The following is a 23,981-nucleotide window of genomic DNA, read 5'->3' on the forward strand; positions in this document are numbered from 1 at the left end:
CACATATACTTGTATACATGTATATATACATATATATTTTCATACAAAATATATATATATTACAATTTTACAAGTGCATTTGATTTTTCCCCCACAGATAAACAATCAGATCCTGTATGGAAGAAGTCACCAAAATGCATCTGCCATTATTAAGACTGCCCCGTCAAAGGTCAAGCTTGTTTTCATCAGGTAGGATAGATATATCTGGTTTTCTAAAACTTAAGATCTCCTCTTGAGATGTTATAATTTGTGTAAGACTATTTCATCTTTCGTTTGTTTAACAAAATCACTGTATTCTAAAAATATATTTCCCTCTTGTGACTGTCACTTCAAGAAAAGTATAGATTGTTTCGATTGTGAGGTGTTCTTGTTATTTACATTTCACATGATAGAACTGATAATTGAGGCTTGTATTTTTATTTCCATTTTTAAAAATTCTTCCTGATTATCCTATTTATAAATATAATAGAATATTCTAGCTTCTCATCCTACTCTCACCATCATTTGGTACATTTGCTGACTCATTAATGCCTTCATCAAAGAATACACAGGAAAAAAAAGAACCCAGGAAAATTTTAGGAGCTTCATATTAAGAGTGCTGGTGAGAAATACAGAGGGGAGGAGATGTGAGCTCTGCTGTCTGGAGTCGTGTGGTCCGTTTGGGGCTCCACATTTGCCCACGCCTCATCTGCTAGCTGACTGAGCCCTTTTGGCATAAATGAGTCAGAATTGGGACTCCTCATTGGTGGTGGCCATCATCAGCAGTGGAAGGAAGCTCTGATTCCCTGTTATTGGACTGAAATGACAGATGAGTCTGAATTATTCTTAGGGGATGTAACTAACCCTGTATGTTAACTGTCACGCTGTTTCTTTTTGCTTTGGGCCTCAGTTATTATCTGTAAAATGGGGTCTATAAAGCACTTACCTCACTCATTGTGGTGTTTCAAAAATTAGAAATGCTTACCATAGTGTCGAACGTGGAGTAAAGGCTTAAAAAAATGTTAGCTGGTCCTTTATGATGGTGATGATCATTGTTATTCTCCCCCTTCTCTATAGTTACCTGTTAGTAAGACCCGTCCACTCCCAGGAGATGGCTGGGATTAAGGGGGAGTTTTATTCCCAGATATGGGCACTAATGTAGGTGATTGAAATATTCCTTCCCATGCCACCACTTCAGCCTCACAGGCGTTGCTGCTTTGCTCCTGAAGAAGTCCTACTTTGATGCCCTTTTCTCTTGCTCAGTAACACTTTCTGGATTTCCAGGGGTTTTTACTCTTGTTTCTAGGGGGAGAAACCTTCCTCCTTCTCATCTGTCTTTATGTATTTATTAAGACGACCACCTCTGGCTTACTCACCTTGAAGTCCTCTGTCAGACACCAGTCTCTTTTTTGGGGTTTCTTGGCCCTTGCTGTTGCCAGAGGTTACAAAATTAGAGTTAGATGATGAAAACATGAACAGACTTGAGGAAAGGTCAGCCCCTCAAAAATTTAAGGTGTCCATCAAGAGACGTGCATACAAGTAAAGAGGTGAAGCCATTTAGGCTTTAGAACTTTGTGTAAAGCTGTGTGAGGATCACGTGAGAAGACGTTACATAGCACTCAGTAGAGTCTGCACATCAGTGCTCGGCACATGGTGGTGACTGCTGCAAGGGACATTATTAATGATTAACATTACTGTTACGTCTTCAGCATTTGTGGGGCCTTTATTACTCATGCTGGGTCATCCCATTTTAAAGAGAGCAAAAGAAAATTGAGTAGGATCCAAAGGAAATCATTTAATGCAATTAAGTAGTTGGGAAATAGAACCCCCCTCCTTCAAGAAAGAAAGGTTAAAAGAACAGAAATTATTTAGAGTACAGAAGAGAAAGCTGAGTAGAATTTTAATAATAGTAATATACTCCCATTAATTTAGTGTCTGGTGGTTTCAATTTTGATTGTTCAGAAGGGATCAGAATCAAGAAAAAAAATTGTTCAGGAAATTAATGGTGTAAGCATGATTGAGGATGCTGCTGAATACTTATTTACTGGAAGTGATTTTAAGCAATTTAGAAGGATCAAACTACATTCAAAATATGTCATCTGGGCTTCCCTGGTGGCGCAGTGGGTGAGAGTCCGCCTGCCGATGCAGGGGACACGGGTTCGTGCCCCGGTCCAGGAAGATCCCACATGCCGCGGAGCGGCTGGGCCCATGAGCCATGGCTGCTGAGCCCGTGAGTCCGGAGCCTGTGCTCTGCAACAGGACAGGTCACAGCGGTGGGAGGCCCGCGTACCGCAAAAAAAAAAAAAAAAAAAAAAAAAAAAAATTGTCATCTAATTATGAACCTTTCTTACATGGTCATTAAATTATAGTGCCTAGCACATAGTGGGCATTCAGAAAGCTTTATTGAATAAATTTCCTTTCAGCTCCTACTGAGCAGTCCAGATTATTTATTCTCCAAAGGCAACAATCATAGTAAGTTAGTTTGACTTATTTTGTGGATTCAAAAATGCATATAGACATATAACTCATATTTTACAAAATTCCTCATACTTTAGTCCCTCTCCCTACTACTTTCTCAAATAATCTAACTTAGGAAGATTTTCTATATCTTCTTTTATAGGGGGAAAAATGATGTGGGCTTGATTCTGAACAATCTAGTCATATCCACTTTTAGACTATCTAAAGGGAAATGAGCTTGAATTGTATCGAGAGAGATGTACACACTGCTTACAACCTTTTGTTTTATTCAATAGATATGTGTCTAATAATTTGTGTGCCAGCATTTTATTAATTAATTAATGCTTCAGTTTCCATAGGGAAGGAGCTAGTCATTTGACTAAGAACTCTTACCTAAAGTCATTTGACTTCTCATATATACTTTGTCTAATTCCAGAATCTTGACTATTTTTTGAGTGAAGCGCATTCACAGTTTTAGAATGCTTTAATTAACATCATAATGATTAAGCACTGGAAGAGATAGGTACGGACATTATATACAACCATTTCTGGTAAATGTTAGAATAAGAGACAAGGACACAGCCTGCCTAAAATGTCTTTTATTTCCCTGTCTGCTGTTGTTGGGCTGCTGCTGCTTCTGCTTCTGTTACTTCTCCATGGTGTTCTTTTTTTAATGATGACCTGATACTCCAACAAGGAGTAGAACGCTCTTTAATTGAGGACTGTATAAAGAGAAATCTAATTAACATCAATTAATCCCCATGTCAATAAAATGTATTATAATAGATTTTACTGAGGTATGTAATATCAAGTAGGGTTGGAATTTAAAGCACTTAAGGAAATCAAAAAAGAAAATATTTTATTGCTTTTCAGCTCTTTACATCACCAATAAGGGTATCATGGTAGATTGGTGTCCTATTCATGTGTAGTAACCTGTGCATTTTAGGTGCTATCCAACACATCATCCTCGCTTCTTCAGGCTGATTGTCTAGTTCATTACTCATTTATATACATCTTTCAGCCTCTGCCTATAAATTACCTCTTTCAGGCTATTGTTACAAGAACTCTAATTTTGCCTATTTTGGAACCAAATCCTGAAACAATTAAATATTGATTTGTTACCAAGTTTCAGGAAGTTAGCACTTAAATCATCTCAGTAGAACAGACACAATTATACTTTTCTTTATAACGGCATAACTGCTTTGTGTGATATAATGTTACTTTAAAAACTGATTTTTATAAATTGTATGTCTTTGATTAGTGCTTCTATTTGGCAATATTTCCTTCCTTGGTTGAAATTATTGATTTCCTGTGCGTTTCCATTATACGGAAAATTTTGGCTTTTATACCTGAGCAACTCTTTTCCAAATTTATTGACAATCGAGATAAAAATGCGAACTGGCCACAGGTTTGGGAGAATGATTAGTAGTACTCACAGAAAGCTGTTAAAATATGCTGCAGGCAACATTTTAGTTAACTAGGGTCTTTAGTCTGTAGTGATGTACACTTGTGTGATCATGTCCTTATATTCTTTTAACACTTGTCTTTATTCATATACTAATTGATCTATAATGCACAAAAGGGGTCTGTGAGTCATCAAGGAAAATTAGCAAGTTGCTGCTGTGTATATATGACTTACATAATCACTTTTTGCCCTTTTCTCCCTACATTGCTAGATTTTGGACAATCCTGTAATCATGTAATTGTGCCCAATGGCACATATAGACTCTGGTATACTAAATTATTCTACTCTAGATCATCTAGATGTATATTACAATCTGGGGGCTTACTGTGTACCACACATTCAATTCTGTGAATTTTCCTATTCCACATGATCCCCTCTACACAAGCACTCCAATTTCAGTACAGGAGGAACACTGTATTAATATGATCAAGAATGAATTGCTGTATTTGGCAGTGCAGGGATCCAAGAAGATTAATGATCTCGCCTGCAGCTCTTGTCATACCTTCCCCCACTATCGAAAATTAAATGTCATGTATAACAACTCACTCTCCATTACTTAATTACATGTGGAAAATGTGTACTGCTAAAAACTGCTGGGTCTAAAGGAGGCCAAATGAAACTGAAACCCTTGGAAAGATTTAGTGCTAGCTGTCAAGCCCTAACAAGTGGAAGTGGACTCGCCATGGGATCCACCTTACTGTACCCATTGAATATGTCTTGTTTTTGTAATTAAAAATATGGTGTGGCCTGTTATCCTCTAGCCATGTCCCTAAAAGATGATGTTGATTTGAAATTAATGTGAATGTCAGAGTAAGTCAATCTGAATAAACAAATTGAATGCCTGTTTTGTTTGTTTGTTTGTTTTTTGTGGTACGCGGGCCTTTCACCGTTGTGGCCTTTCCCGCTGCGGAGCACAGGCTCCGGATGCGCAGGCTCAGCGGCCATGGCTCACGGGCCCAGCCGCTCCGCGGCACGTGGGATCTTCCCGGACCGGGGCACGAACCCGCGTCCCCTGCATCGGCAGGCGGACTCTCAACCACTGCGCCACCACCTGCTCCTATTTCTTAATACCAGCTTGTGGGAATCATGACTATATTTGTTTCACTTCTTTTGGCACTCAGAAACAACTAGTTGTGATAGTCACAGGGATGATGGGATTTTTTTTTTCTTTTCCTTTTTTTTTTTTGCAGTATTTTTACACTTTTCCCTGTAGAATGCCTGTTTTCTTTGATAGACTCCTCTCCCCCAAACACACACACACACGCACACAATGTATATAATATGATGGAACAGTAAAAACAGTAAATCTAGATACCTGTCTCCCTCTGTAGAAGCTGAAATAGACAGATCTCTCTTTTACTGCTAAGGTGTGGCCAGTGGGCAGTCATGCAACCTAAGTTTGGGCAGTATGATACCTTAGGCTTAGAACAGGAAGCAAGTAATGTGAGTGACTTTATATGTATGGTGTTTATTCATGGAGCCACAGGGCCTTGATCAGAGGCTCCTGCTATGACATGATTCTGCATCCTGCTTCCTTGTCCTCTGGAAGTCTCTTAGTTCCTGGTCTGTTCCAAGTCTGATCATATAGCCTGCCTATGTTTTGTAAGATTCCAATATCCCTCTAATAAATTACCTTTTGCTTAAGGTGGCCTAAGTTCATTTCTGTTGCTTGCTGCCAAAGAATCCTAGTGAATGGGAAGGATGCTAAAAGTAGAGCTCTCTGAACAAATCATGAGCAACCAGAGTGAGTTCTCTCTGCACATATGCTTGTCACATGTAGGCTCTTAGCCTTGATCCTAAGAAGGTTTTATCTTTCAAACTTCTTTAGCAGAGCACAAGACCTCTGAACAAGTCTCTACTGAGGATCTCCAGTATGACAGGTTTCCATTGCCATTGGCTCTTGTAATGAGATAACACGATGATTTCAGAGAAATCAGGCAAGATTTTTCCCAGATTTATACCTGCAGGAAGAGTCACCTTTCCTAGCACATGGCCTTCGGCTGAGGGCTGGATACCTGAACAACATTCGTGCTTTGCCAGCCGGAATAAAGAGGAGAATGGCTGTGGATATCTACTGTACTATCTTTAGAAAGGGTCTCTGTGAGAAACTTGGTAGGCTGTCGTTTATCCCATCCAGTCCTAAAGCTCCCCATATTAACTCTCCTGCCAACCTTCACTGCCAAATATTTTATGAGTCAACTTTTCCTCTGTACAAATGGCAACCATTATTTAGAACTTACCTGGGGCCACCTTTGTAAAATGTGGGTCTAGATGCTGAGTTACTCCCAGCAGCCCTCAATTAGTGATTGACATTGTTAGGAATGCCATAAATGGAGTTCATAGTTCCACTCACTAGACATTTATTTCAGATTCAGCATATTTAGCTATTTTGGTGGTTTCTTCCAGTTGGAAATTGGAAACTATTTAGTGTATTCATATAGTTAGAAATACCTCCTGGAATCTTTTCAGAAAGGAGTTTTGCTCCCACTGAGATATAATGATTTGCTTTGTTTGATATGTTACTTCTGGTTCATTTACATGGAGCTTTCCTGGCTGAATGTTAATTCAATGTCATGTTCCAATTAATATAGCAAATGTAGAGTTTATTTTCAGGTGTCTCACATCACTATATTTATTGATAATACAGTCAGAAAAAATTATCTAGGCCTGTTTAGTTGTGTTCATGTGTTCATTTATTCAGCTTTTTGTATGTGTACACCTAAACAATGTGCTAGCCACTAGATTGTAGTTATAATCATTTTAGAACAGGTTGCAAAAAATTAAATGAATGTACTCAGTACTCCTGGTTGAATTCAGGCACATAACTTCTACTTTTGATATAATGCTGTTTTGTGGACATAAAATAAGATGTATGGGTTTAGTGAAAGTGAATTTCCAAGTGGTAAGACCAGAGCAATCCTGAAGACAAAATGGTTTTAAGTGATATTCTAAATAATTCAAATGTATTCTCATCACACTTGTACTTTTTTGGGTCTTAGTTAATTTTTTTTAATTGTGGTAAAATATGCATAACATAAAATCTACCTTATTAACCATTTTTAAGTGTACAGTTAAAGTAGAATTAAGTATATTCTCATTGTTGTACAGCCATCACCACCACCTATCTCCAAAACTTTTTACATCTTGCAGAACTGCAACTCTATACCCATTGACAAATAATACCCCATTCTGTCCTCCCCTCCCCCACCCCCAAGCTCCTGGCAACTATCTTTCTACTTTCTCTCTCTGAATTTAACTACACTCGGTATCTCATAAAAGTGGACTCATACAGTATTTGTCCTTTTGTTACTGGCTTATTTCACTTACCATAATGTTTTCAAGGTTCATCCATGTTGTAGCATGTGTCAGAATTGCCTTCCTTTTTAAAACTGAACGATATTCCCTTGTATGTTTATCCATTCATCTGTTGAGCAACACTTGGGTTGCTTCTACCTTTGGACTATTGTGAATAATGCTAGTATGAACATGAGTGTATGAATGTCTGTTTGAGACTCTCAATTCTTTTCCATATATATCCGGACGTGGAATTGCTGAATTATATGGCAGTTCTATTTTCAGTTTTTTGAAGAACCACTATAGTTTCCATAGCAGCTGCACCATTATTACATTCCTACCAACAGTGGACAAGGGTTCCAGTTTCTCTACAACCTCACCAACTCTTACTGTTTTCCATTTTTTTGATAGTAGTTATCCTATTGGGTATGAGGTGGTATCTCATTGTGGTTTTGATGTGCATTTCTCTGATGATTAGGATGTTGAGCATTTTTTGATGTGTTTATTGGCCATTTGTATAACTTCTTTGGAGAGTTGTCTTTTCAAGTCTTTTTCCTGTTTTTTAATCGGGTTGTTTGTTTTGTTGTTGAGTGGCAGGAATTCTTTATGTATTCTGGATATTAACTCATTATCAGATATACGATTTGCAAAAGTTTTCTCCCATTCCATAGGTTGCCTTTTCACTCTGTTGATTGTGTCCTTTGATCCACAGAAGTTTTTCATTTTAATATAGTCCAATTTATCTATTTGTTGTTGCTTGGGCTTTTGGTGTCAAATCCAAGATATCATTGCCAAATCCAATGTCATGAAGTTTATTCCTTATGTTTTCTTGTAACAGTTTTATAGTTTTAGCTCTTATGTTTAGGTCTTTGACCTATTTTGAGTTAATTTTTGTATATGGTATAGTGGAAGGATCCAACTTCATTCTTTTGCATGTGGATATCCAGGTTTCCCTGTACAATTTGTTGAAAAGATCATCCTTTCCCCCATTGAATGGTCTTGGCACCCTTGTTGAAATCATTTGACCCTACACTGAGGGTTTATTTCAGGGTTTTCTATTCTATTCCATTGGTCTATATATCTGTTTTTAAGCTAGTACAACATTGTTTGATTGCTATAGCATTGTACATTGTGAAATCAGGAAGGGTGAGACCTCCAACTTTGTTCTTCTTTTTCAAGATTGTTTTGGCTATTCCATATAAATTTTAAGATGCAACACACTTTCACTTTTAAAAGAAGGAGAAATGCTCCTTGGAGATATCTCAGACCCTGATAAATGAAAAGTTATGGAATTTTACAAATACACACACACACACACACACACACACAGCCCATTACATCAGATGTCTTTTCTTTTTCTCATTCAGAAACTGTTGTCATGGGCTCAGTGTGCTTTCCTGAAGATAAGTATGTTCTCCTCATATCTCACTAATCTTTCCTTTAACCACGATTTATAGCATTCTTTTAGAGTTTACATTAGAGGGAGAATCTCATATTTAATCCTAAGGAATTAGTCAATGATTATTGGATTGATGCTTTAAATAACATGTTATTGAAATCTCTTACTACGACTTAATTATGGTTATAACTTTGATGGGTAAGGGATAAACATAAAGGATTTTATCAACAAATCCCTGTATGTGACATGTATGTGCTTCTAAGAATGCAGTGAAGTATTCTTAGAAGAATAGAAAGAAGTTGCTGAGAAAAGCCATGTTAGTAGTTTAGAAATTCAGAAGAGAGAGAGATTACTGTTGTGACAGTGGGTACAGCAAGAGCTAGTTAATGCTACCTGGGTAGATTTACATAGGAAAAAATTAAGTCTAAACTGCATGAACAAATTTAATTCAAGTATTTATTGAGTACCTACTGTATCTCAGATACTATATAAGACCACGGAGTTAAGTAAGAAGTTATTCAAGAACTTATAAGACATGCAGATAAATAACTATACATCAGGCAAAACTAACACCAATAGAGGGAGCTCTATGATGTTGGGTTATTCAGAGTGCATTTGCAGGCTTGGTTGCAGAGAGGGGTTTTCACAGTTGAGAGGGGAGTGATTTGGATTGACTGAGACACAGAGAAAGCTGTTGTCACAGTATAGACGATGTGAAAAGTGCATGAATTAGGATGGGGACATTGGACTAGAAGAAAGGAAAAAGAATGAAATCGTTAAAATGAAACCTTTAGACTGGATGCTCTCTTTGGGTATAAGAGTTGATGGGTGAATGAATCAAGAGTAACTGAGAACTTAGCACCTGAAAATGTAAGCATCTGAGACTGAACATCATAAAACATTAAATGTTAACTATTGTTCCTATGCTTTAGTGTTTATGACATTTATGTTATCTCTCAATTCTGTTAGAAGATATTATCCTAATTTTATAGATTAAGAAGTAAGATTTTTGTAAAGTTGTGTAGTATCTTGCTTACATCTTACTGGTAGAACTGCAGATGGAACTGTACATTTACCTAGGTCTGGATTTCTTTCCAGAAGAGCACATAGATGTCTTACACATTATATAATTATGAATTCATTTTTAAACTGGGGTATGATTTATACTCAACGCAATAGATTTTAAGTTTTCAGTTTGTTGAGTTTTGATAATACAAAACATACGCCTGTGTACCATCACCCAAAACAAAAATGTAAGAAACTCATTCACCCGGAAAGTTTCCTGGTGCTCCTTTCCAGTCAGTCCCTCCCCGCAGAGCCAACACTTCTGATTTCTGTCACCATAGATTAGTTTTAACTATTCTTGAGCTTCGTGTAAATAGAATCAAACAACATCTATCATTCTGTGTCTGGTTTCTTTCATTTTACATAATTTTTTTGAGATTTATCCTTGTCATCGTATATATCAATAGTTCCTTTAATTACTGAGGAATATTCCAATCTATGAAGATACCACAATTTTTTGATCCATTCTCCTGAAGGTGGACATTTGGGTTGTTTCCAGTTTTTAGCTATTCTGATTAAGGTACAAGCATGACTTTTGGGAAAAAAATTATTATAGAATAAACTTGTTTAGAATATCTTTGAGTCAGGATAGACTCAATAATGCTTCACACATTAATTAACAGCCCAAATCTCAGTCGCTTAAAACGACACAGGGTTTCTTTCTTTCTCATTTTACAGGTCTACCGGGGCTCAGCAAGGGGGCCTCTCTGCTCACTATGGTCAGTTAGGTACCCAGGCAACAGAGGTTCCATCTCAGCCTGTGTTTCCATGATCACCAAGGCAGAAAAGGAAACCTAGTTAATCGAGAATTGGCTCAACTTTAAAGATGAAGAAAACTACCAGCCAGAGGATTTAGGAACCGCCCTAATCACTGTCAGAGAAGAGTACTGAGTGAATTACACTCCATCATATTATTCACCATCCTACCTGCACTATCAAGCACAATGAGTATTTTAAAGCATTTTATAGTTATGTTTATTTGAGGGATGAGTAATGTAGCTGTGATACTCCGAACTTAATTATGAAAAGTTGATCGAGTCAGAGTGAGCAAACTTAGAGCCCTGCATGCATCTTTACCCTGAGGAAAATTGTGAAATAGCTTTAAGAGTAAATTGTGACCTAGTAGAACTTTTCCCCAAGATGGATCTGGGGATATTAGCTTGCATATATGACAGAAGATATTTGTGGCTTTGGGTCAGGCTATTGAAATGGAAAACACTGTAATATAATAGTTAAAAGAGTAGGTTTTGAAACCAGATGGCTGGATTTTAATCTCAGCTTGCTATTTATTAGTTTTGTGACTTTGGTCAGGTAGCTTAATCTCTGTGTAAAATGAAGAAAATAATTGTAACTACTATGTAGAATTGTTATGAAGTTTACATGAGTTAACACATAAAAAGCATCAAAACAGCAGTACATAGTAAGAACTCAAAAGTTATGTTTCTGGTGATCGTGTTTTCTAAATCAGAAAGTTTTGTTAGGTATTACTTTTCTCTTGCTGTGTAACAAACTACCACACATTTAATGGCTTAGAACAACACCCATGTATTAGCTGACAGTTCTGTAGGTCAGAAGTCTGGCACAGAGGGGCTGGGCTCTCTGCTTAGGATATCATGAGGCAGAAATCAAGATGTTGGCCAGGCTGAGTGCTTGTCTGGAGCCTTGGGTAAAAATCTACTTCCAAGCTCATTCTTGTTAAAGTCTACTTCCTTGTTGGTTCTTAGATGGAGATTTTTCTTAGCTTTTAGAGGCCATTCACATTCTTTACCATGAGGCCCCTTTCATGCTCAAGCCAGAGATGGTACTTCTAATCTCTGACCTCCAGGCATTCCTTAAAATTCATGTAGGTCAACCTACTAATTTCAGAGATCAGGACAATGAAGCTCTAAGAAGTGAAATCTCCAGATTTAAAGGGCCCATGTGATTAGGTCTTGCCCAACCTGGTAATCTGCCTTTATCTTAAGGTCAGCTATGCTGTATAATTTAACCTAATCATGGAAGAGAAATTCATCCTACTCACAACCTGTAAACCAGGAGGCAGGAATCTTGGGAGTCTTCTTAGAATTCTGCCTAACACATGGTTTGCATGATTTTTACCAATATGAATATATTTTTATAACAAGATTGAATTGAAATGTGGATCCAGAATGTGTCTTTGTCATAAATATAAATATTCTACAAACAAAAAACTGAATTGGGTGTGTTCTAGCATCCTTTTGGAGAAAAACTAAATTGACAGTCCCTAGATAGAAGTCCCACTATTGTAATTGTCTGTTTACCTAGCTGTGTTCCTCACTAATTGCTAATATCATCAAAGGCAGGAATCATGTTTTATTCATTTTTGTATTCATAGTATAAATATTTGTTAAACAAATGAATATATTCAAAATGAACTCAGAGCTATATTGTTGAGTTTCAACCAATTGAAGTAAACTCTGGCCAGCTTTAATTAAAAGGAGAATGTATTGTAAGAATACAGGGCTATCTTGTGGACTCTTAAGAAGAAGCCATATAGCTAAGACTCTGAAGAGAAAGAAGTAGGGCGACTTCAGAGACGTCAGCACAAGGAAGTTCTGAAGCCCCTGTTTAGCCTTGAGCATTTCCATTAGTATTGTCTAGATACCACACTCTTGATCTCTATGAGTCTGTTCTAGATTTTGAGTCCCTGGGAGAGAGAATTGATGGGCTCAAAATGTGGCTGGCGTCTGCCCCCTACATCCACTGAGGTTGAGGCCAGCTGTCGTTGTTACACAGTATAGCCCATCCATGGAATCACTGTGAGCTGGGCAGACACTCTGAGAAATGTCCATGAATGTGGTAAATACCAATAGCTGGCTGACTGCAGGCAGCACGTTGTCTCTAACTCGTGAAGTAGCTTGGAAAGCATAGGGCACACTCTTGATAGTTCTACTTCATTATCTTTTTCCTGCTTTGTTAAGACCCCTTTCACTCAACAGACATTTATAGTACACCTACTCTCGCTGAAGTATCCTGCTACAAGCTGGGGATATAAAGAAATAAGATCCCATCTCTGTGTTTAGAGAGGGAGAAAGAGCAGCACAAATAATCTTAATAGAGCACGGCAAGTCCAGTGATAAGGACATACCTATACAGTGTTCCAAGGTACCCTGGAAACCTTCTCACGTTTATCCATGGTAGAATTCCACTCTCTCTCTCCCAACAGCTGTTAAAAAGAATTACAAAAACACCAACAAACAATTACAATTCCTGACTGTATACTGTGTGGGGCACCAGGACCTAAGAAACTTATGTTGATTATACTGGGAAGAAAAGGTTAATTATGAAGCAAACAGATTTCATTCCTTATGAGAATCATGGACTCTGAGGGGTCAGAGGGTCCCCAGAAGTCTTTCAGGTTAACTGTTTGTGTGAAGTGTAATTATCTTCTCTCCTTTGGTTTCCCTCTTCCCATTTCTTTCTCTTTAAAATTGCTGCCCTGTCAGGTCTCTACTTGCTTAATGCCGAGGTGTGTGAACACTCACTCACTAGTGGATTATAACAGATTATGAACTGTAACTTTTTATAGCAGCTTTCTTCACTCCATTGAGGTTTTCTATACTGTTAATGTTTTTTGAAAATTAATATGGACTTTAAAGGCCAGTAAAGTCATACTAATTTGGGGAAAATTGTTAAATTATGAAGGGATAACTTGGTCCAGTTAATCATAATTTCTCAATAAGAATTTATGTGTAGCTATGTTTTTTAATGCTGGTAACCTTTGAAAGAGATATGAAAAGCCATCTGCTTAATTACTGCCAAATACACTCTGCCCCATGGGCTCTGAATCTGGAGCAGATATGTGCTATGGGCTTTCAGCTCTAAGCTAGAGCTGAGCTCTATTGTGTTATTCCATGGGGGAGATTGAACGGGAAAGGGAATTACCACTGGGAAAATGCTGTTACTTACCCATGGGTAATTGATTACTTCTGTGTATGAGCAAACTGCTGAGGAATGGATTGTACTCCCTGAAAAACAATAGCCATCTCTTAACATAATAGTGCATGCTCAAGGCATCTATAATAATGTCAGAAGAAACAGACATATTCTTCATGCTCTGTGTCACTTTGTGATTTTAGTTTTTCTCCCTTTGCTTTGGTTTGGCTGGTGTGCTAGATAATCTAAGAATTTAAGAAGGTTAGAGCAAGAAAGAGTACCTAGACTTCATCTCTTTATTTATACTCTGCCTTATTCCACAAGAATTTTTATCAACTTAGAATTCTTACAGTTCAACCTACTTATTACTTAAGAGATCAGGAGACAGATTCTCTTGGAAGTGATTTCCCCCAAATCCCACAGCTAGTTTAATGGTAGTTCTAGAACTGAAACTGCCTCTGTCTCCTTAATGAAGTGAGTGATCATTACATTTTTAAAAATAACTATGTTAAGTACAGACTATTTTCCAGGCAATGTATTTGCCCTAGATGATGTAATAGAGAATAGGAAGGACATGAGTTCTGTCCTTGGAGTGCTTACCATTTGAAGGGAAGACAGATTTGAAGCAGGTGTGCATACAAATCAGTTAGGTACATTTTGAAAGAAAACAGATTTATGATCATTGACAGGTGCTGTGAGCATATAGTAGAGGTCCTGGAAAGCTTGTTTCAGGAAATGACATTTATGGTGAGCTATGAAGGAGAAATAGGAAAAAATCAGACAAAAGATTTGGGCATGAAGCATGCAGAGCAGAAGAGGAGAGAAGGCCATGAGGTGGATGGGGCTCGGCTCAGCTGAGAAATGGAGAGGAGGCCTGTGTAACTGGGTTGGATCAGAGTGAGGAAGAGAAGGGAGAACAAGAAAAGGCCAGAGGTGGGAGCTGGGGCCAGATTGCTCAAGGCCTTATAGCCTCCCTAACGATTTTGAACTTTATCATAAGTGCAATAAGGAGCCGTAGGAGGATTTTAAGCAGGAGAAAGAAATATAATCAGATTTATGTTTTAGACCCATAATAACTGCTGGGTGAAGAATGGATTGAACAGAGGATGAAGAGTGTAAGTAGGGAGACCAAATAGGATGTTCTTAAATATATTAATTCAGGTGAGAAATGATGATCACTTGTACTAGGATAGGATGGAAAGAAGTGCAAAGATGCAAGATACGTTTTGAAGATAGGATCAGTAAGGCTTCTTGATGGATTAGATATACAATTGAGCAGTGAGAAGTTTCAAGAATGACTTTTAGGTTCCTAGTTAAACAACTGGGTGAATATTGTTGATATTTACTAAGGTGGAGAGGAAGTTGACTGTGGAACCCTCTGGGAACTGAGCGAGATAAAGAGCTTTATTTATTTATTTTTTTTTGTGGTACGCGGGCCTCTCACTATTGTGGCCTCTCCCGTTGCTGAGCACAGGCTCCGGACGCGCAGGCTCAGCGGCCATGGCTCATGGGCCCAGCCGCTCCGTGGCATGTGGGATCTTCCCAGACCGGGGCACGAACCCATGTCCCCTGCATCGGCAGGCGGACTCTCAACCACTGCGCCACCAGGGAAGCTCTAAAGAGCTTTATTTTATTTGAGATACATCTAAGACATCTAGTGGAGATGTAAAGTGGGAGTTGGATATGCAGATCCTAGGCTCAGAAAAAGATCCAGGCTAACTGTGAATTTGGAAGACATCAATATATAGTCTTTGAACTCAAGGGAATAATTCATGTAGTTGAGGTTATTGAACTCACACTGGAGGAGAAGGATGGGTGGGGGTATAAATTTTAAAAAGAAAGGCATTTCAGGTAAAGGCAGTGATATGATTAAAGCCTCAAAGTAGGAAAGACATCGACTGATGGATCTTTTTCCAATTGGTGAGACATAAAAAATAAAATGGGATAAAATGGATTTGAGTGCCCTCCTAAGTCAGATAGTGGCTATCCTATGTACACCGGACAAGAGATCTGTGAACAGTCTTAAATCTTTGCACACCAGTAAGAAGCTGCTTTGGTTTATATTGTGAAACCTAAAGTCAAACTTCACATAAATCTTGAGATAATTATTTTGGTTGTGTGTCATGAATGAACAGTAAAGGATAGGTCTCCCACAGAACCACTGCTTACCTACCATTTGCTAGTAACGTAGTGGAAATAGCCCAGATCACCAGAACTGGTATTCTAGGAGTTGTTCTGTGCCTGTCCCCCTGGTAATGAAGTTTTAACCCCCACCTCCTCTGCTCCAATTAGGATGAGGAGGAGTAGAATTAACCTAACTCACAAAGCATTGTCTGTCTGGGTCTCTGTTCTCTCCATCTATCACTCCTTCTCACACAGTCCGCCCATGCGGGGACTGTCATATACATCCCATCATCCTTCATCTGGCAGAACAAATTTAGAAGCCAAGTGAGGAGGCTGGGAACCTTTCCAGTTCAAAGAACAAAATGCTCCAGACATTAATGGGGCCTAGAGGTTACACACCCCATATGAAAAATTTATACCCCTCGGTGTTGAAAGAGCTGATGCCTTTCCAAAAGTATCCTCTGCAGCACCTGACGTACTAAGCAGAAGTTGGCCAACTTCTAGCATCATCACTCTTTGTCACTAGTAATTGTATCTTAGTATCCCTTGAGTAATACATCTGTTTTTGTACCTAATGGCTCTGCATGCTCAAAACCAGTGTATATTTACATTTTTTTTATTCTGTGGTGCTGTGTGTGCATTTTCAACTGAGAACTGAGGAAGTGATTCTAATTTGAGCCACGAACTTAGCGTTTACTGTGTACTGATTCTGCCTTTTACTGTGTACTGATTCTGCCTATTTGAACATCCGCAGAAATGAAGATGCAGTCAATCAGATGGCCGTTATTCCCTTTCCAATACCATCAAGTTCCCCATCTTCTACTGAGGTAAGATGACTCCTAATTAGCTTCGTGAATGAATTACATGGATTTTCAGTATCTGGTATTCCAAACTCAGAATTTATTAGCTAGGGTATTTCCCTAATTAAAATAGGAAGTATTTGAAACACTGATTATAAAGTAATATAACAGTGTTAAACAAACACATTAGAACTTAACCATATGGGTACTGCCTTCCTCAAATTTCCTTAAGGTTCATTCTAGATATGCAATTTGTCCTAACTAGGCATTTCAGAATTTATTAGAAAATTCTCTTTTTTAATGACCGAATCGTACCTTTCTTTATGGTTTAAAAACACTTTAATACTATGATTGCTGGTGTCTTTAAATATTTTCATCTATTGATGAAGAAATTACTAGTACAACAAGATTGCTAACATAGTAATATGTTTCTAGAGATGGATGGATAGATAGATAGGTAGGTACCTGGCTATATAAATAATCAGCTGCGTGATTCCCAGCTGAGGAACGTTACATTCTCTTCTCATTTTTTACTTATTAAATTATTTTAAATTCCCTAAAATACACATTTATTATAACTAATCAAACAATGCAGTTATTAGAAAATTTTATTTTCCCTTCCCTTCCTCCTCAAGGAAGTTAAGTTGTATTGTTTAGTATCTTTCTATACTTTTTCCTTTGCTTCTATAACAAAAATAAACTATTTGAATAGCGTCTCTTTTAGTAAATATTTGATCATATGATACGTATTCTTTCCATTCAACAAGTATTCGATGAATGCATATTACGCGCCAGGTACTATTTTGGGTATTTAAAGATATAGGCATGGGCTTCCCTGGTGGCGCAGTGGTTGAGAGTCCGCCTGCCAATGCAGGGGACACGGGTTCGTGCCCCGCTCCAGGAAGATCCCACATGCCGCGGAGCGGCTGGGCCCGTGAGCCATGGCCGCTGAGCCTGCGCGTCCGGAGCCTGTGCTCCGCAATGAGAGAGAGGCCACAACAGTGAGAGACCCGCATACCACAAAAAAAAAAAAAAAAAAAAAGATATAGGCATGAATAAAACAGATAAGTCTCCCTGACATGGTTCAGCTTACCTTCTAATGAGGAAATTAACTAGCAAATGCATAAATAAACTAAGAGAATTATCAATAGTGTTCAGTGTCTTACAGATAATTAAAATAGGTAATGTGGCTTGTGACTACTTTGATTGGTTATAGGGAAAGCCTCTTGGACAAGGTGAAATTTAAACAAGATCAAAATGATAAGAAGGAGCCAGACAGGCAAAAATAAGGGGGAAGAGCTTTCTCTGCAGAGAGGACAAAAATAGCTCTCAAGCAAGAATAAGCTGGGGGCGCATATTGGGAGCCCCAGAGAGTAGTGGGATAAAATGCCAGGGAGAGGGAGGGAATGTGACGTAGGAGGGAGAGAGGAGCTTTGTGAGTCAGAGTAAGAAGTTCAGGTTTTAGTCTGTATGCGGTAGAAGCCACTGGAAGGTTTTTAACAGGGGAGTGAGGTGACCTGATATATAGTCTACCAGGTGGAGAATGGACTAAAGGAAGGTAAAAGTAATACACTAGATGGCAGAAGCCCAGGCAAGACCTGATTGTGGTTAGATGAGGTTTTGGGGGTTGGAAGCAAAGAAAAGTGAGCTGATGATTCTTGATGTTTTGGATGTTGAATCAGACTTGATTAAATGTGGGAGCCGAAGGGAACTAGAGAATTGTGGATAGACCTAGATTTTTGGCTTGAGCAACTAGGTAGATGGTGGTGCCATTTACATTTAGGCAGAAATTAAGAGGTCATTGTAGACTGGTTAAGTTTGAGGTGCATATTATGCATTCTTCTGGAGTAGATTCTATACATTAAAAAGAGAAAAGCTGCTTTATTTTGCTTAATCTAATAGTCATATTTAATGTGCTGTATTATATATTTTTTCCAATTGACAGACATTCAGATTACTTTCCAATTTTTTGCCAGTAAAAGAATAGCAAAATAGGGCTTCCCTGGTGGCTCAGTGGTTGAGAGTCCACCTGCCGTTGCAGGGGACATGGGTTCGTGCCCCGGTCCGGGAAGATCCCACATGCCGTGGAGTGGCTGGGCCCATGAGCCATGACCGCTGAGCCTGCGCATCCGGAGCCTGTGCTCTGCAACGGGAGAGGCCACAAGAGTGAGAGGCCCGCATACCGTAAAAAAAAAAAAAGACTACCAAAATAAACATACATGTGTGATGTGCGCACCTGCACACATGTGTATGTCAGTCATTTGGCACTGGTGCTTTTATTTCTATAGCATAGATTTCCCCAGTGTACAATTGCTGAGGCAAAAAGTACACAAGTTCAAAATTTTAATCTGTATTTACTAGTTACTATCTGAAAAGATTATAGTGATGTTGAGTCCCCACTGATAGCCATTTAGCCACAGCTTTGCTGGCACTGGGTATTTTCATTCTAACTGAGACTAGAGTAGACAGTTAGCAGTGGTGGAAATGAGGGGCCCCAGAGGGGTGCTACTTCAGTTCAAATCCTAGCACAACCATACACCAGACATGTGAACTTGGATAGTCACAGTAACTTCTATCCCCTGTAGGGAGATAACAATAGTTCCTACTTTGTAAGGTTTTTAAGATTAAATGAGAGAGGGAGAGAAGAAGATATCTATATCTATCTATCTAGATCTAGCTATCTTGTGCCAGGCACATGGTAGCTACCCAATAAGTGTTAGTAAATTCCTAATTCTTTTGCGTTTATAGAATGTCACATAAATCCTTTCTGTTTTGGATGGGTGGGGGTCAGTATTGTAGAATAATTTTTTCTATAGTACTGTTAGTTATGAATGTTCCCATCAAAATAGCATCCACTTGGAACTGAATTTTTCTTTCATTGCCCATATTTTTTCTCAGTACAGTGAGCAAGAAAACTAGCCTGTCGTCGAATTGTAAATCTGCTATGAGATCCGGCTTTTGTGTTTTAGAGTGAGTAAAGGTGTAGTGTTGGTGTCAACATTTAGTTTGAGAAGACCATTTCTGGGGTCCTGTTTGGTTTCTTTTGTTTACTTTCTGTCAGGAATGACTTCTGATATTAACTGTGTATTTTCTCTAGTTTTTACCCAGCCAGCTGGTTTCTGCTGCCTTCCTGCTCACAGGACAGCAACTTAGAAAAGGATCATTGAATATAGTATCTACTGTGTCCACTATCTTGGATGCACTGTCCTAAGTCCTATTTACATCCATACCTCTGAGAGACAGTATTTTAATTTCCACTTTACAGAAGAGACTGGGGTCTAGAGCGGCTATGTAGCATATGCATATGCCCAGAGGCAGCTGTGTTATTCAGCATTACAGTGTATTAACGTGCTGTGCGCTCCACATACATCTTTTGATTTTCCCCCTTATGCCTTTGTTGTTCCTATTGTTTCTTCCACTTGGGTTGCCTTCCCACTTCCTCTTTGTTAATTCATAACCACGAAGTCCATGGAGAATTGCTTTTTGGAAGCCTCCTCCAAGTTTTCTATGACTCAAAATGAATAAAATAATGTATACAGATTAATAAGCGTAGCACCTGAAATATAAGTGCTTAAAAATGTGAGATACTATTCTTATGACCAACTTCATCCTACACTGTTCCCTTTAATAATCTTTACTCTCTTCATAGTTAAATAATACTCATGCTTCATTTAAAAAGTGAAAATTGCCCTTTGTCCTTTATGTGATATCACTTGGGCCTTATAGAAAAAGAGGGACCCATTTCTAAGTGGGGTTATCAACTAGGATTCTGTCACTTTTCCTTCCCTCATTCTCTCCATGTTTTAATAATGTAGGACTGTAAACACCACACTAAATTGTATGCTTTTATAGGGCCAGGCTTACTGTCCTCCTGACCACTGAGTCCTCAGTGCTTAGCATATAGTACTTGCTTAATAAATACTTGTGGAATAAGTGAATGGCTTTTCTGCTGTATCCTTGAGGCTTCATTTTAATGTTGCATACTTACTTCTTATTGATTCAGTTCATTCTGCCATTATTTACCAAATACCTGCTTTGCAAAACATAAAAAGATTAATTGCACATAGTCTTTACCCTCAAGAGCTTGTAGTCTTACAGGGGAAATAAGACATGTATGTTACTAAAACAAGGTGTCCTAAGAGATAAAGCTTTAGGAGGAGTTCACAGAAGGTGAATAGTATTTCCTGGTAGGAGAACAGCTATTTCTGATGGATATATTGCATTTTAAAATATGAATATGGTTAGATAAGCATGTAGCAATAGCACAAACAAAAGCACAGAAGTAAGAAAAATCTGGGTGTGGAATGGGGAGACGAATATAATGGGTGTGTGAAAGAGAGTAATAGAAGATGGGGTTGGAAAAATAAATTGAGGTCAAATGAGAGAGTCTTGAATTTAAATCTCAGAAGGTATGGATGTCATGCATTAGGCACTTGGAGCTGTTGAAGGCATTCTGAATAATGAAATTGTCTGATCAGGGCTCTACTTCATATAGATTAGTGTAATAGCAAAGTCAAAAATGTCTTGAAGTTGGAAACCCAATTAGGAAGTTACTGCTATGGTATCTCCTGAGAGGTATGAGGGCTCAAGTATACTTGGGAGGCAAGATATTTATTCCATTACTCGACAAGGCAGGCTGAATCTTTTAGAATACCTTTATAGAAGTAAGAACGTTCATTTTTTTCTTTTTTCAGAAGTTGTGCTTTTTTGAATACTAAGTGAAATGGAGCAGGCCTCATACAGAATGGAGAGGTTGATTACCCAGGGATTCCTATTAGCATAATTTCCATTTGATCTTTAATTGTGCATTGCCTTTCTGGAATTCTGAACAGCCTTGAAGATATGCTGATAATTGGGAGTAGGAGAAAGAAATTTAATTTGTCATATCAAGTAAACATGACTTTGCAGAAAGAAATATTTGTGAACTTAGGCTGGCAATGAAACTAATAAATCATTTTGTGGTTTTTTGAAGAGAGTATTGGTTTTATGAAATATGGGGATGACCAAATTTAAACCAACATAAGTTTTATTTTGAAAAAGAATTTTCAATTATGTCAGAGAGGTATAGTTGCTGGGTTTTTTTGTTACTAATTTTGCTTAGTAAAATCTTAACTTAAAAGGAAAACAGTTATATATACTCTTTTGTCATGTTAAATGAGGAAAGAGGGTAGGGAACAACACTATGGAATGTTTATCTGATCAGAAGTATTTTTCCAAACCACAATAACATCCTTAACTAATTTAACTTTTATTGATAGCCTACTCTCAAGTAAAACATAAATTCCTACTGTCAGTGTTCTCACTGCCTAGTTGGAGAAAACTATAGACAAATACTGGGTATGAAAAAAATAAAGTAGTACAAAAATAAAATAAAATTTATGATGACTTTATGTTGAAGATGTTGGAGGAACCCAGCAGAGGAAGTTTAAAACTTTCAGAGGGTTTGGAAGAGACTTCTCAGTAGGGATTGAATAGCATTTCTTATCAGTCCTTTTGTGGAGGAGAAGGGGGTAAAGTCTGTGTTAAATGTACAATCATGAGCCATGCCTTTTCCTTTCATTCATCTGTAAAGCATAATTCACTGTGGAATGTACTGACCACAGTCTTCATGAGGAAAGGTCATTCTCTTTGAGCAGCCTTGGCTGAGCTGGCAGCTTTGGACAGGTGGTTTGAAGATCAGCAACAGAGGAAGGGAACCCAGCCATCCAGATTAGCTGAATCATCTTGGGTGTCAGTGGGCCACCGTCCATCAGCCAGATGGTCTTCAAACCACCATGATGCAATTGTGCTTTGGAAATCATGCCTGCTGACCTGTTTTTCCCTTTCCATCTGACTGATTCCTGTTTTTTAAGCTTCTAGTCAGCAGGGTATTTTATATATATGAGCCATTCTGTTCTCAGAACAGAACCCACATTGTTTTTGTTCTGTGCTTCATTTAAGCATGAAAACTCTTTTATAAACTTTGGCTCTCCTAGGAAAGTAAATACTTTATTGCTAACCTCTTTCAAGTCCAACTTCCTTTTTACCTGACTCTTCTCTCCATCTAGATTTTGACTTTAAACCCTCCTTATGGAGCTATCTCAGACTAAACAAGTAACTAAAAACAGAAGAAATGCTTTAGAAGGGTCTCAACGTACAGTTAAAAAGAGCATCAACTTTGAAATGAGACAGACCTAGGGTGAATATAAAAATGAATCAGACCAAGGAGATGAATGAGGCTCAGATGTCAGTGTCAAACATCTTTCCATTTCATCAGGGAGATCAATTCTGTACATACATAATTAGGATACAAATGAGATGATGTATGTGACATAAGGAGTTCAGGTAAACTGTTAGGTAAGCTTAGAGGAAGAAGAGACATCTTCCAGCTAAGAAGAAGGAAAGGACTTATGGAGTAAGGGGCATTTGAGACATGGCTTCATATGATAAATTCTGTGGATGTAGATGTAAAGGGTACTCTTTTTTTGTTTTTATTCAAATCTTAAAGGATATGTAGGTCATGTGCAACCTAGACTGCCTTCCCCATGTTTTCTTAAATTTTCTAAGTTAAAGCATCAAACAGCTCTTTTCTTTCCCTCTTTTGTATTCATTTTATAAAGACCAAGAAGATCTCATCTCTTTTACTCACTTTGCTGAGAACTGTAAAGACTTCTCTGATTTTTTAAACATCACTTTCCTTTCCCCAAGGAGACATATATTTAATTAGATGAATGGCATCAGCTAACCACCATCCTGGTGAAAAATCTCCTCTCATCTGGGACAGAGGAGTTGGCCATTTGCAGTGTTACTAGAGAAGCCACCTGTGGATTTGTTTTATAATCCAATGCTACAGTTACAAGCATTGTTTCCATTATATCCTCCAGTTAGATAGCGTAGCCTCCCCAGGGCCTCTTCAGGGCTTCCCACAGCTTACAGAACTAGACACACTAAGTAATCAAGGCATTAAAGGTTTTTCATCTATTATATACTGATTTTTAAAAGTATAATTTGTTCAGAATTTTTCTGTCTCTAGAACTTACCCACTGTCTAAAACACTGAAAATCTATATATTTTCAAGCTTTGTTTTTTAACTTCGGCATGTTTATATTATATGGTAATTTCTTGATTACCCAAAATTCATGGAGAGGAGGATGTATCTACTGAAATTTTCTGGTTAACAAATGCTAAAATGCTTTTTGTTAAAACCATGGTCTAATGACAGTGATTTTTTTTTTTAAGATTATGAATCCTGTCTTCCATAAGATTAGTTACCAACACTGAGTACTGAAAAGAAAGAATAAGAGAGAAACAAGAGAATCATTTACTTAGGGCCTGGAGCATAGTTACCAAGAGCATGGCCTTTGATGGTACTCTTACCTAGCTGTGAATCCTGGATCCACCTCTTACTGACTAGGAGTTCTTTAACAGGTTATTTTAAATGTATCATTTTTATCATCCTTGAATTGGGATCGCAGTGGTACACACTTATTTAGCCTTTTTATGGTGACTACATGAAACAGGTCAT

At 38.1% G+C, this 23,981-nt stretch overlaps 1 protein-coding gene across 5 annotated transcripts in view; it reads left to right on the forward strand.

Annotated features, from left to right (window-relative positions):
* Positions 1-23,981, forward strand: part of PATJ (PATJ crumbs cell polarity complex component) — a 353,136-nt gene that overhangs the window by 236,902 nt on the left and 92,253 nt on the right. For all 5 annotated transcript variants that reach the window (XM_082616407.1, XM_082616410.1, XM_082616411.1 and 2 more), the window contains 2 exons: positions 98-189; positions 16,432-16,504. In XM_082616407.1, coding sequence (XP_082472533.1) covers positions 98-189; positions 16,432-16,504 — 165 coding nt within the window. The remainder of the gene's footprint in view (positions 1-97; positions 190-16,431; positions 16,505-23,981) is intronic.

This window comes from Mesoplodon mirus, assembly GCF_964341445.2.
Source record: "Mesoplodon mirus genome assembly, chromosome: 3".
Lineage (NCBI taxonomy): Eukaryota > Metazoa > Chordata > Mammalia > Artiodactyla > Ziphiidae > Mesoplodon > Mesoplodon mirus.